Genomic DNA, 13,877 nt, shown 5'->3' with positions numbered 1-13,877 from the left:
AAAGACCGAAGAATATACATTCTACTTAGCAGCATATGGAAGCTTTTCTAAAACAGACCACATCTCTGAGACACATTGAAAACAGTTCCATGAGGAACATTTATAGCTCTAAGTGCCTACATTAAAAAAGGGAACTCATGAAAGTTGGATCAATGGCTGTGGAGCCTACATGGGACTGGACTAGGCCCTTTGCATGGTGAGACAGTTGTGTAGCTTGATCTGCTTGGGAGGCCCCCTGGCAGTAGGATCAGAATCCATCTCTGGTGCATGACTGGGCTTTGTGGAGCCCACTACCTATGATGGGACACCTCATGCAGCCTTGAGGCAGGGGGAAGGGCTTGGACTTACCTCTACTGAATGTGCCTCCACATGGGAGACCTTGCCTTCTTGTGGGAGTGAGTGAGGGATGGGTTGGGAGGGGAGGCTGGGGGGACGGGACGAGGGAAGAGGGGAATCTTTGATTGGTGTGTAAAATGAATGAAAAAATTTCCTTAATAAAAAAAATCAGAAAGAGCACAAATAAATGGTTTAATGATGCAACTTAAAAAGTTGGGAAAAGAACAAACCAAATTCAAACCCAACCAACATCAAAAAAATAATAAAAATCAGAGCAGAAATCAACTAAATAGAAACAAAGAAAACAATATTAAAAAAAATCAACAAATCTAAGATCTGGTTCTTTGAGAAGATAAACATAACTTAGATACCCTTGGCCCAATTAAACAAAAGAGGGATCCAAAATACAAAATCAGAAATGAACAGGTAAACATAACAACAGACACCAAAGAAATGTAGAATATTATAAGGGAATATTTTAAAAACCTGTACTCCATTAAGCTGGAAAACCTAAAAGAAATGGATGAATAGATTCAGCCAAACCATGAAAATTAAACCAAAAAGTCAATAACCTAAACAGAACCCTAAGAAATGAAGGGATGAAATAAAAGCCTTCCAGCAAAAAAAGAAGTCCAGGACCAGATGGATTCAAAGAAGACTTATATGAGACATTCAAAGCAAAGAGCTACAGCCAATCCTTCTTAAATTATTCAAAGCAATACAGAAACAGAAGGATCACTCCCAAACTCCTTCTATGAAGCCAATATGCCAGCATCACGTCCATAAAAATAAATAAATAAATAAAATAAAAGCACCCTTAAATTTTGCTACCTCAGAATAAGACATTTTAAAAATACCTAACATCATTTCTAATTAAAATTTTACACACAAAAGTAATTTAAGTGAGGAGCTTAAAATTAAACTTGATTTTAGGGGAAGGCTACAAAGCCATCTTTTTGACATAAGTATACTATTTTTAATGTTACTGCATATGCTAAAGAAGGTAGGGTGAATCCTACTGCACAAATGAAGTACTAGTGACCAAAGAGTCAAGGAAATCAGGCCTCTGTCAAAGAATTCTGATTCACTTATACTTGCAAAGAAAAATACACTTACTTTTTTCTTCTGCATGTATTTTAGAATTTCCAAAGTCTGTTTAATTTCAGGAATCTGACCTTTCAGCCTGTGAGGAGGGATAAAAAGGTTAACATAGTATTTTACAGGCAAAAATAAACATCAGGACCATCTTACTACCCTTGCAATTTTCAACTGATATGTCCTTTAAAGACTATTTACAAATATAAAATAGTTAAGATACTTCATAAATTTTATTTAAATATTTTAGATATAAGAGAAAATATTTATGGTAAATATTACAAAACAAAGTATATTTATAAACTATATAGAGAACTGTAGCTAGAAGTTTCTCTGGTCCTGCCTGGGCCCTGCAGTCCTGTGTCCTGCTTATAAAATAATCACAGAGGCTGACAGCCTGCTGTCCAGGGAGCAGAATGTAATGGCACACAGGTAAAGCCACGGAACATGTGGTGACATATATATTAACAGAAATGGGCTGAGTTTAAGTGTAAGAGCTAGTCAGTGGGAAGCCTGAGCTAATGGCTGAGCAGTTTTAATTAATATGAAGCCTCTGTGTGATTATTTTATAAGCAGGCCACGGGACTGCAGGGCCCAGGCAGGACCAGAGAAACTTCTAGCTACAGAGAACACTAAAAATATAAATATTTGATTAAAATATTTAAGGGACTAAAGAGATTACTCAGTGGTTTAGAACACTGTTCTTTCAGAGGACTCAAGTTCAATCCCCAGCACCCATGTGGTGGCTGACAATCGAGTTTCAGATCTGATGTCAGTTCTGACCTCCACAAGCACAAGGCATGCAAACCAGATTTATTGATTCTTTATATTGTTTTCTTTGTTACTATTTAGTTGATTTGTGCTCTGAAAATTATTATTTTTTTGATGTTGATTGGTTTTGGTTTTGGTTTGTTCTTTTTTCAACTTTTTGAGTTGCATCATTAAGCAACTCTTTCTGATTTTTTTAATGTAGGTGCACAGACAAGGCAAAACATTCATATGCATAAAATATTTTTAAATTAAAAAGATAAGATGTAACACTATGGATATATACAATACATAGTATAAAATCCTTACTTTATATGTCTAGCTCTCTGTTGTTAACATTTCTAGAACAGGCCACATTCTGTAGAAGTTATTCACAGACTCTGCATTTGATTATAAACTTTAATTTATAAAACAACATGTATCCAAACATATTTAATCCCAATCTGAAAACATCAATCACCTATGTAGTATTATATGGGGCTGTTCCAGGTATACATACTCAGCACAAGTACATTATAATAAGCTAAATATCAGGCGAAGCACAGTGATGTTTTCTCAGTGTACACATTTGTCACACTGTTTTTTAAAATGTACAAAATCATCTAGATACCCTCTGAATCACCCAGTGTGAATTATTACCTATCTTATCATAGATACAAAGTAGAAAAGGGTATGGACATATATATGATCTCAGAGGTAGAGAAAGGGCCAAGCTGTGAAGCTGAGACATATAAATACTGATCCCCACTTCATGCAAAGATGAAATGCAAATTAAAACTACAGAGATTCCATCTCACCAGAATCAAAATAGCTATCATCAAAAACACCAGGCTGCACCTAGTGGTGCAGGCCTGTCATCCCAGCTACTTGGAAGGCAGAGGCAGTAAGATTGAAAGTTCAAGATCTATTGGGACAACTTAAGAACCTATTTCAAAATAAAAACTAAGAAGGGCTAGCAATATAACTCAAGGGTAGAGCACCTGCCTAGTACACATGATGCCTCAGGTTCAATTACCCAGTATGGCAGAAAAAATAAAGCCAGACCTTATGGTACACACCTGTAACTCCAACACTTGGGAGGTGAAGGCAGAAGGATCATCCTCTGCTCAAGGTCATCCTTTGCTACATAGCAAACTCAAGACCAGCTTGTGCTATATGAGACTCTGTCTCAAAAATATTAATTAATTAGCAATACTTGCGAGGATATACAGAAAAAAAGGTACCTTATAGACTGCTGATAGGAATGTAAATTATAATACCTTTTATATAAAACAACATGAATGCTCCTCAGAAATATAAAAAGGCTCAGCAGGTAAAAGCCCTTACTGATGAGCAAGCCTAACAACCTAAGTTCAATTCCTAAAACTCACAGAAAAACAGGATGCAGTGGCTGACATCTGTAATCTAAGGATGGCAAAATGAGAACTGCCCAGGAGACAGGGGAACTGCCCAGAAGCTCACACATCAGCTAGCCTGGAGTATACAAAGTGGCAGAAATAGCAAGAGACCCTGCCTCAACAAGGTGGCAGAAGAGAACTGACTCCAGAAAGTTGTTCTCTGACCTCCACAAATGCACTATGGCACATGAGAACCTATGCTTGCACAATGGCATGTATGAACCCGAACACATACATGTGCACACACAACTGAAAAAAATAAAAATGGAAATACTACCCGATTCAGCTATATTATTCCTAAGTACATACCCAAAAGGAAATAAAGTAACCATACAAAAGTTGTGTGCATACTAATATTCACTATGGCACAATTCATAATAACCAAGACTAACAGATGAATGGATAAACAGGTATGTGTGCATGACACATGCATTTATGTGGAAATGGAACATTACACAAACCATTATTAAGAATGAAAATATCGGCCGGGCGGTGGTGGCGCACGCCTTTAATCCCAGCACTCGGGAGGCAGAGCCAGGCGGATCTCTGTGAGTTCGAGGCCAGCCTGGTCTCCAAAGCGAGTACCAGGAAAGGCGCAAAGCTACACAGAGAAACCCTGTCTCGAAAAACCAAAAAAAAAAAAAAAAGAATGAAAATATGTCATTTGCAACATCATTAACAGAACTATATAGGTCATCATGTTAAGCAAAATATACCAGACTAAAGTAAAAGAAAAGTTTTTAAGTACAATATTTGCATGTATGGTATATCAGAATAAAATTCATTAGCTTGTACAACTTATATAATTAATAATTATAATAGTTTTTAAATGTAGAAATTGTTTTGATTACCTCCTTTTTTTTTGAGCAAGGTTGAGTTCCATAAACTTATACTTCTGATATTGTTCATCCAGCTTCTTTAACACTGCATCTGCAGTCTCATTCCCAGGCTGCTTCATGAAAGAATCTACATCCTCCTTTAGTATGAAAAATAATATATTATAAAATTTTAAATTCATATCACAAATCTGATTTTTCACTTTGTTTATAAAATGAAAAAGAACAAGTTTTTTTCTTCAAAGGCTTGTTTTATTTAATTTTTTGAAAATTTTTTCATAAAATATATTCTGATCAATTTCCCCTCCCCCAACTCCCCCAAGATCCTCCCACCTCCCCAACTCCATACCTTCTCTCTCTCTCTCTCTCTTTAAAATACAGGCGAATACAAAAAAAAAAAGCATAATTTTAAAAACAGAAAAAATACAAGAAACACAAAAAAATCCATAAAAACACAAAATCTGAAATAACATCCAAGCAAAAGGCCAGTAAGAGAAAAAAATGCTCAAACAAAGCAATACAAGACAAGTCTACAAAAAAATCATTGAATTCATTTTATGTTGGCCACCTACTGCCAGGCATGGAGCCTACCCTTAAGTGTGTCTAATAAACCCAGTGAGACTCCATTAGTGAGAACTAATTTTTCCAAAGGCTTGTTTTTAATTAAAAACATAATTATAAAACGTTAAAGACAGGTACAGCTGGAGCTCAGTGGTATACCACTTGCCTACCAGACATGAAGCCCTATGTCATCCCCAGTACTGCCAGAAGAAAAGTTATAGATAAGCTAGACATGATGGTACAGGCCTATAATCCCAGAACTCAGGAAGTAGAGGCACAAAGATCCTAAATTCAAGGACAGCCTCAGACATACAACAAATTTGGGTTAGCTTGGGCTACATAATGCCTGTCTCAAAAGAAGACAAAAATAAGTAAAAGAAAGACCATTTGGGGCAGTTTACATATATTATATAGCTAATTTATTCTTCTCTTTTTAATTCTGATTTATATATAGGTTGAGATATATGACCTTACCTGTTTTATACATTTCTCCTGTGGCCCTAGTAGTAAATATGAAAATCACTAGCAATGAAACACATTGCCTATTCATGTGCTCTAGTCGCTAAAGAAGTGAGCAAACTGTGTGCCAAATTTGTCATTTTTTTCTTACTGCTTTAATTCAATTGAACATGTTTTACTTTTCATAATAACTGTAAACATTGTCATCCCTATATACTCAAGGCTAAGCAGTAAATGGGAAGCTGGGGCAGGATTCAAATACTCTCTAATGTAGAATTTCATGTTGTTAAAATATCATACCACTACCATTAATTTTGGAACATCAAAATAATTATGTATAGATTGGGCTGCTTATTATATCTTATTGGTATATTTAACCATATTTAACTTTTTAAATTTTACTTAACCATAAAATTTTAGAACCAGGTGTCACCGTGTCTGTCTTTAATCTCAACTCTTGGAAAGTATGACAGGAGAGTTGCTATGAGTTTGAGGCCAGCATAGTCCACACAGTGAGTTCTAGGCCAACCTGGACTACAGTGTGGGGCTCTGTCTCAAAAAATAGATAAAGTATATTTTAGGATAAGACTATACAACCCTCAGATAAGGTTTGTATTCATTAATTCAACTTCTAAAGTTACCTCTGATTACTGTTATATTTAAGACACATGGGAATGTGTGTGTGTACACACACAATCTTATGTATAAGGCATTGTAGGATTAGGAGAAATAGCACAAAAGAACTACCTCACTTCTAAGTAACAGAGCATGACCAAAGAGGTTCTGAAGCCCACCTGTCTACTCAAATGCAAAATCTGGGTACCTCATTTATATCCTGTGTGATCTGGGACAAATTATTCAGGGACTCTGTTTCTTGGTTTCTTCACCTACATCTACAAAACTCAACTCACTCCTAAATTTTGCAAAATCTCTTTAATTTCTGAACCTCGTAAAATATTCATGTAAAAATCACTTGAAAGATTTTGTTTTGTTTTGTTTTTTTGTTTTTCGAGACAAGGTTTCTCCGTATCTGTCCTGTATCTCACTCTGCAGAGCAGGCTGGTCTCAAACTCACAGAGATCTGCCTGGCTCTGCCTCCCCACTGCTGGGATTAAAGGCGTGTACTACCGCCGCCCAGTGAAAGATATTTTTAAAAGCACAGCACACTGAGAATACCCAAAACAATTATTACACCAGCAAATTAAAATATACAATATAAAAGGTGATTTAAGTAAAAAACAAACAAACAAAACGGGTCTTTTGAAGAATGTCAGACATAAAACAGAGTATATACTTTAGGTGCAAACCAAAAGGTCAAGGAAAATTCCACTAAGATTTTATAGCAGTGCTTCACAAATAAATGAGAAAATATATACAACTTCTACCTTCTCTTTGAATTTGTGTTGGTCTCCCTGTTATGTGAAACCTTCCAATTGCATTCCCCACAATTCTCACAACTGCATACAATTTGTTGTCTACCCAAACGGCTTGAATGGTATAAGTAAAATCAAACGGTTTCAGACACCTAATCACAGCCGGTTACCCACTGCATAAGGTTTCAATTCCTAAAAGCAAGACACACGAGAACTTCACATTCGTGCTAACTTTCTCCGCAGTCTGGTTCCATTCCCAAGGAAACGGCCCACGACCCTGCTCAAACTGACTAGGTGCCACTTAGCTGTCCTGACTACTCACTGTACTAAGTGTCCTCCTGCATCATAGTTGTCTTGTGCTCCTCAATAACCCGCCTTATTTTTTTTTTCAACAGTAGATGACAACTGGCAACAAGTGGACAGTACCAAAGGACGCCCGCCTAGCATCCGGGTCCTACTCCGCAGTGCTCCTCCCCGCTCCCTTTTCTAGGCCCTGGTAGGGTTACCTCTCTTCCAAGCCATCTCCTCACAGGGTCTGAAAAATCAAGATGCGCGGGTTGGGACAACAGGCCGGGCATTACTTTCCGGGACCTTTTAGCTCAGTCTCCCTCCTCTCCCCAAACACCAGGCCTCTGTGGTGATTGGAAAGCAATCTTCAACTGAAAGCAAGACGCCAAGGAACAGGGTCTCTTACCACAAACACCGCTTCAGGAATCCCTAGGTGGAGCCGCCGCCCGTTTCCAGCAGCAGCTTCTAAGCCACATCCGTCCTTAGCCGCGGCCATCTTAAGAAAGCCCGAGCGCAAATAACTGCCTTCTGAGGCGGCGTCCGTTGGCGTCCGTGATTGGATCGTTTGCACCTGCAGGACCGCCTCTCTTCCTATGAGTCTGCGTATTCATTGGTGCTTATGTCTAGGTGGTGATTGGCTATACGCGTATGAGTGACAAGTTTAGAAAGGATGTGGTGGAAAAGCCGAACTGCTGGAGGACCAATTCCGACTCCTGGGAAAAGGAATGTCAGAGATTTAGGGAATGGGCAAGGCTAAAGCCCTGGGAATCCAGACCATGCCAGACCGCACCTCTACCTACACCTCAAAATGGAGCGCAGTCTCCAGAGTGGCTTCCGGGGCGATCCCAATTCCCTTTCGAAGACGATGGACCTGATTCTGAGTATATCCCCTAGACTCATTAAAAAATACCCCACATTTTACACCAGTCTTCCTCAAAAGACACCTTCATTGAGAATCTCATCACCCTCTGGGTCAAAAGCTTTCAAATGCTTATAATTTACGTGCAAAATCCCAAAAGCTGTGATTAATTTCATAGATCCAAGGACTACACCCAGCATTGTCCTCCACAACAACCGTTTAAAAGCAAATGTATTGATAAACCGGGTGTGGTGGCATAAGCACTGCATGAGACACTGTTTGCAAATAAAAGAAATTGTAGCATATAGAACCAAGTAATTATAAATTGGTAATTTTTAAGGGGCGTGTGTGTGTGTGTAAAGTAAGATCTCTAGACATCCTTAGGAAATGGGTGGGGTTAGAAGAAGAATGAGGGACAATTGGTTGAGTTGCTGTGAAGAAATGAAGCAAGACTGAAGAAGCTAAGAAAGCTGGTTTTCAATGTAGTGATGTAGTGGTTTTTGTTTGTTATTGCATTGTAAGTATATACATTCAACACACATATGAAATCAGAACAAATAAAGAAAAATTTAAAAGAATGTTTATAGCAGATTGTATATGTATATAAATTTAGTTTAATTTAAAAAAAAATGCTTATAAGGACCAGTAAGATGAATCAATGGATGAAGGCTCATTGTCAAGTTTGAAATCTGAGTTCAATTTCCAGGATCTAAATGGTGGAAGAAGAGAACCTACACCAGCAAGTTGTTTTCAGACCTCCTATCTACTTCCTGGTATGTACCCCTACTCGTGTACCCACCCCCACACACACATATTAATAAGTAAAATTAACCAACATCTCTATCATTGGCATGTAATTACAGCCATCTGATATTTGACAAAGAAAGATGCCAAAAATACACACTAGAGGAAAGACAGCATCTTCAACAACTGGGAAAACGGGATGTTCACATGTATGTAGCACGAATTGTTAGGAGGTCTTATTAATAAAAACAAACCCAGAGTCAGGTATTGGGGTGAATGCTGAAAGATCAGAGAAACAGAACAAGCCACAGCCACCTCACCTTGCCAATTCCTCAGCTGATCCTGTTTTCTCAGACTGGAAGCCTCTGAGTCCTCATCCGAATGGATCTCAGCTGAACTGCTGCTAAAAGCCTAAAAGCTTAACCAGGCTAGTTCCTGGTCCTCACACCTTATATACCTTTCTGCTTCCTGCCATCACTTCCTGGGATTAAAGGTGTGTGTCACCATGCCTGACCGTTTCCAGTGTGGCTTTGAACTCACAGAGATCTGGAGGGATCTCTGCCTCCAGAATGCTAGGATTAAAGGTGTGTGTGCCACCATTTTCTGGCCTCTATGTCTATCTAGCGGCTGTTCTGTTCTCTGAGCCCAGATAAGTTTATTAAGGTGCACAATATACTGGGGGACACAATATCACCACATTTCCCCTTTTTTGTCTAAAATTTAAAAAAGCTTATAACTAATACAAGAAAAACTATATCCAATAAGTATATACAATATATACAGTCAAGAATTACATTAACAGTGTCTAGTCCATTAGCATTTGGCAGATTCAGACAAAAAATCCATTAATATATAACAATATCCATTCCATTAACATTTGACAAATTCAGATAAAAAATTTTTCATTACTTATCCTATTTAAAACAAGTAGTTCCTTTTTAAAAGTAGATTCAAATAAGCTCCCTTTTTTATCTTATCATATCCAAATTTTCTTTTTTTTTCTGAGTGGATCCAAAAATCTACCATTTATCTTATCATTTCTATATTTTCCCTTTTTTCAGAGTAGATTCAATGACCTACCCTTTTCTATATCTTCGTTTTTCTTTTTCTTTTCTTTAAACAAGAACCCTGTATCTAATCTTTGTTTAGCTTTTTTTTACCATTAACAATTAACAACTTGTAACCAACTATCATAAACAATAACAATTATCCATAAGCCATTGAATGACCAAAAAACACCCACCCCACCTCTTGGGAATATGGGTGTCGTTTTCTTTTTTTTTTTTTTTTTTTTTTTTTTTTTTGGTTTTTCGAGACAGGGTTTCTCTGTGTAAGCTTTGCGCCTTTCCTGGAACTCACTCTGTAGCCCAGGCTGGCCTCGAACTCACAGAGATCCGCCTGCCTCTGCCTCCCGAGTGCTGGGATTAAAGGCGTGCGCCACCACCGCCCGGCCGGGTGTCGTTTTCTTAAAATTACTTCCTGCTTTCTGGGGGTGAAGACATCTTTAGGGGATCATGAAAAGAAAATTTTGGGGTTAATTGTCAAGTCCTGGGAGAGGTAGCTGTATCATTTGTTGTCCAGTCTCTGCATAATGGGAAAGTGCAGGGCTTATCTCAAGTCCTTGCTTCAGTTGTCTATGAATTTGGATCATCTCAGCTAGCCATCTCGAAACTGTCCTGAGCAGTTTGTAGTCCAAAGCTGATCTTTCCATGATGTTAATCAGCTTAATGGTTTTACCATAGTCCATGTGGAATCATCATTGTGGGGTCCCATCATCCTTTTGAAGATTTCAAAGTTGCTGTTAGGTGTTGTCATGGTTCCCTGTAGATTTGTGTGTGTGTGTGTGTGTGTGTGTGTGTGTGTGTGTGTGTGTGTGTGTGTGTGTGTGTCCTCTGTGGTTTGGAGCAATCATAGTCTGATAAATGTCTGTCTCTCAGAACCATGAATGTTCTTCCCTAGAAGAGAAAATCTTCACAACAATTTCTCCCCACCATTTGTCTTGCCAAACTTTTCCAAACTGACCTTTGTTGATGCTTTCCTATAACACAATGGCCCTGAAAATTCTTCTCTGAACAAGCAGCAGTAAACCCTTCATTCCAGGTAGCAGCATCACCGTAGTCACCAACACAATGAGAAGCAGCCAGTAACTTGGAGCAGCAGGCCCCGGCCACAGCTTCTCCTTAGCAAGCCTCCTAGGCTGGCCTCAAATTCGGGATCCTCCTGCCTCTGCCTCCTTCAGTAAATCCAACCAAGTGTGCTACCACAACCAGCAACGTGTACCTCAGGTCTGAGCTGGGGCCTGCAAGGCCACAGGCAAGTAGCTTTTTCTCAAATTCGTACCACGAATGTTTGGAGCCAGATGTAGCAAAAGGTCTTATTAATAAAAACAAACCCGGAGCCAGGTATTGGAGTGAATGCTGAAAGATCAGAGAAACAGAACAAGCCACAGCCAACCTTACATGTAGAAGAATGAAACTGGGCTTATAACTATTACCATTCACAAAAATCAGCTTAAAATGGACCAGAGACCTCAATGTGAAATTTGAAACCCTGAAGCTGCTAGAAGAAAACATAGGCAGAACCCTGCAAGATTTAGATGTGGAAAGGACTTTCTGAATAGGATTCCATTCATTCAGGAAGTAAGGCCAACAACTGACAAATGGAACCTCATAATTCTAAGGAATCCTCATAATTTCTGTATAGCTGAGGAAACAATCAACCTAGTGAAAAGGAAGTCCACTGAGTGGAAGAGAATCTTTGCAAGACAGATATCTGATAAAGATTAATATCTAGAATCTATAAGGAACTCAAGAAACCAGGAGTCAAAAAAAATGACCCAATAAACTGGAAGAAATAAAAATGGCTAGGATTGTGTTCCGCTCCCTTAGCAATTAGAGAAGGTCCAGCCTCTGATGAACTGAACCTCAAACAGCATTACAAAAGCATATTTATTGATTGTTATACAGTTGTTTTTTGGGGTAAAGTATTTCTTCATACCAAGGTCTTATCTAATCTCTATGTCTCTCTAAAGGAAAACATCACATGCCCACATGACTTTAGTCCTTTATTGTTTATCATTTGCAGTACACAATAATCCGAAAGCCTCAGGTGTGCCAGAGGTGTCTTGTGACCAAAGTCATGTAAAGTCCGTAATGCCGCTTCAGAAAAACAATTCTACAAATCACGGAAAACAATCACTGTTTTCCACAATAATTCTTCAAGGTCAAAGTACTTCTAGAAAACAACTATTCACTCTAATGTTTTCCTTGGATACAGTGAAAACTATAATGTTTACCCTAGATACAGTGAAAACTAAATTCCTACAACAAAAGGAGAACTTTCATTTACTGTTGGTAGGATTGCAAACTGGTGTAGCTGCAGCCACTATGGAAATCAGTATGGAGAATTCTCTAAAAGCTAAAAGTAGATCTACCATATGGCCCAGTTATACCATTCCTTGGCACATACCCAAAGGATTTTGTAGCTATAGTTTTCCTGCCTGGCCCACAGTCAGGACAAATCTCTCTCACCTGCCAGTCCCACAGCTGCTCAGACCCGACCAAGTAAACACAGAGACTTATATTGCTTACAAACTGTATGGCCGTGGCAGGCTTCTTGCTAACTGTTCTTACAGCTTAAATTAATCCATTTCTATATATCTATACCTTGCCACATGGCTCGTGGCTTACCGGCATCTTCACATGCTGTTCGTCATCTTGGCGGCTGGCAGTGTCTCTCTGACTCAGCCTTCCACTTCCCAGCTTTATTCTCCTCCTTGTCCCGCCTACACTTCCTGCCTAGCCAATGGCCAATCAGTGTTTTATTTATTGACTAATCAGCAACACATTTGCCATACAGAACATCCCACAGCAGGATTTAGACATCCTACTCCACAGACACTTGTTCAGACATGTTCATTGCAGATCCATTCACAGTAGATAGGAAATAGAAGCAATCTCATTGTTCATCAGTTGATAAATAAATGAGGTAACCCAGACTCAGAAAGACAAATGTTGAATGTTGCATTTTATTTGTGGGTCCCAGCTCTGGATTCTTAGATTTGATTATATAACCTGGAATAACAGCAGAAGCCAGCAAAGTAGAGGCTATGGAGGAGTGAAAAGCTCTAGAGAGAGGAATAGTAGGATACAGGTGCTATAAAGGAGAAGGAAAAAGTGGGGAGGATAACAACTGTGGAAGGGGAGGGAGAATAATACAGAAGAAGAGGGAAGAAGGAGAGCTAAATAACCCTAAGAATGTTGGGAAAAGTCATAGGGAAACATTGCTCTATAAGCTTACTTAAAATGCATATAATAATATAATAAATATAATATGTGTATACATATACACATGTGTATATGGTTTAAATGAAATGAAGCCACATGGGGTGATAATGCTCACCCCTAGGAGCCATAGACTAACAAATACCCCAGTACCAAATAAGGGTAACATCCTTTCAAGTTATTGGTCTGGGAATCTAAGAGACCCACACAACAATATAAACCATTGCTAATGCCCTTGGTTGCCTTCCAGAAGTTGAAGGTTAAAATCTTATTGCTGAAGACACCATACACTTCAGACACAGGACAGAGGAATCAAGCTGATACTGACCTGAACCCCCTCCTCCCCAAGATAGCTCTCATTGTATAAGAAGGTCCTAAGCAAATTGCCAAGGGAGAAAGGTAATCAGTAGTTCTATCCAGCTGTTAAGCTTGAAAACCACAATGACTAGTCCAACAAGATATCCCAATGGTGTGATATTGACACGTATACCTTGGAAGTAACCAACAGCTGTCGAATTGGATATAAGGCCTGCTCAGTACAAGAGTACTATAAACCTACTCAACTACCAATGGCTGGAGAAATCATAGGCCCTGGAGGAGAAATTATTACTACCACTTTCCTAAATCATATTTCTGCAAATAAGGGTTAAAAACAATTTCTTCATCCTTCTCCTTCTTCTTTTCTTCTTCCTTCTCTTCTTCTTCTCCTCCTTCTTTTCTTCTTCTTCTCCTTTTCTTCTTCTTTCCCTCCTCCTCCTCCTCCTCCTCCTCCTCCTCCTCTCCTCGTCCTCCTCTCCTCCTCCTCCTCCTCCTCCTCCTCCTCCTCTTCCTCCTCCTCCTTCTTCTTCTTCAGCAGACAGAGATCCATAGCTGATCAA

The 13,877-nt window shown here is 38.8% G+C and overlaps 2 protein-coding genes across 4 annotated transcripts in view; both read right to left on the bottom strand.

Annotated features, from left to right (window-relative positions):
• Window positions 1-7,652, bottom strand: part of Vbp1 (VHL binding protein 1) — a 16,247-nt gene extending 8,595 nt beyond the window's left edge. Inside the window, exons 1-4 of one of the 2 annotated variants that reach the window (XM_052742837.1) lie at window positions 7,520-7,652; window positions 4,448-4,572; window positions 1,453-1,519; window positions 823-846 (exon numbers count right to left, since the gene is read on the bottom strand). In XM_052742837.1, coding sequence (XP_052598797.1) covers window positions 823-846; window positions 1,453-1,519; window positions 4,448-4,572; window positions 7,520-7,609 — 306 coding nt within the window. In that variant the 5' untranslated portion in view covers window positions 7,610-7,652. The remainder of the gene's footprint in view (window positions 1-822; window positions 847-1,452; window positions 1,520-4,447; window positions 4,573-7,519) is intronic. The other variant, XM_052742842.1, reaches the window with a different exon arrangement.
• Window positions 7,653-7,723: 71 nt separating this feature from the next.
• Brcc3 (BRCA1/BRCA2-containing complex subunit 3) overlaps window positions 7,724-13,877 on the bottom strand; it is a 117,852-nt gene continuing 111,698 nt past the window's right edge. The window contains exon 9 of one of the 2 annotated variants that reach the window (XM_052742832.1): window positions 7,724-7,826. In XM_052742832.1, coding sequence (XP_052598792.1) covers window positions 7,752-7,826 — 75 coding nt within the window. In that variant the 3' untranslated portion in view covers window positions 7,724-7,751. Of the gene's footprint in view, window positions 7,827-13,823; window positions 13,870-13,877 lie in introns of those variants that run through there. The other variant, XR_008219383.1, reaches the window with a different exon arrangement.

Source organism: Peromyscus californicus, unplaced genomic scaffold (genome assembly GCF_007827085.1).
Source record: "Peromyscus californicus insignis strain IS unplaced genomic scaffold, ASM782708v3 Scaffold_10__1_contigs__length_136768540, whole genome shotgun sequence".
NCBI classification, from domain to species: Eukaryota; Metazoa; Chordata; class Mammalia; order Rodentia; family Cricetidae; genus Peromyscus; species Peromyscus californicus.
This window is presented reverse-complemented; position numbering and strand designations above follow the sequence as displayed.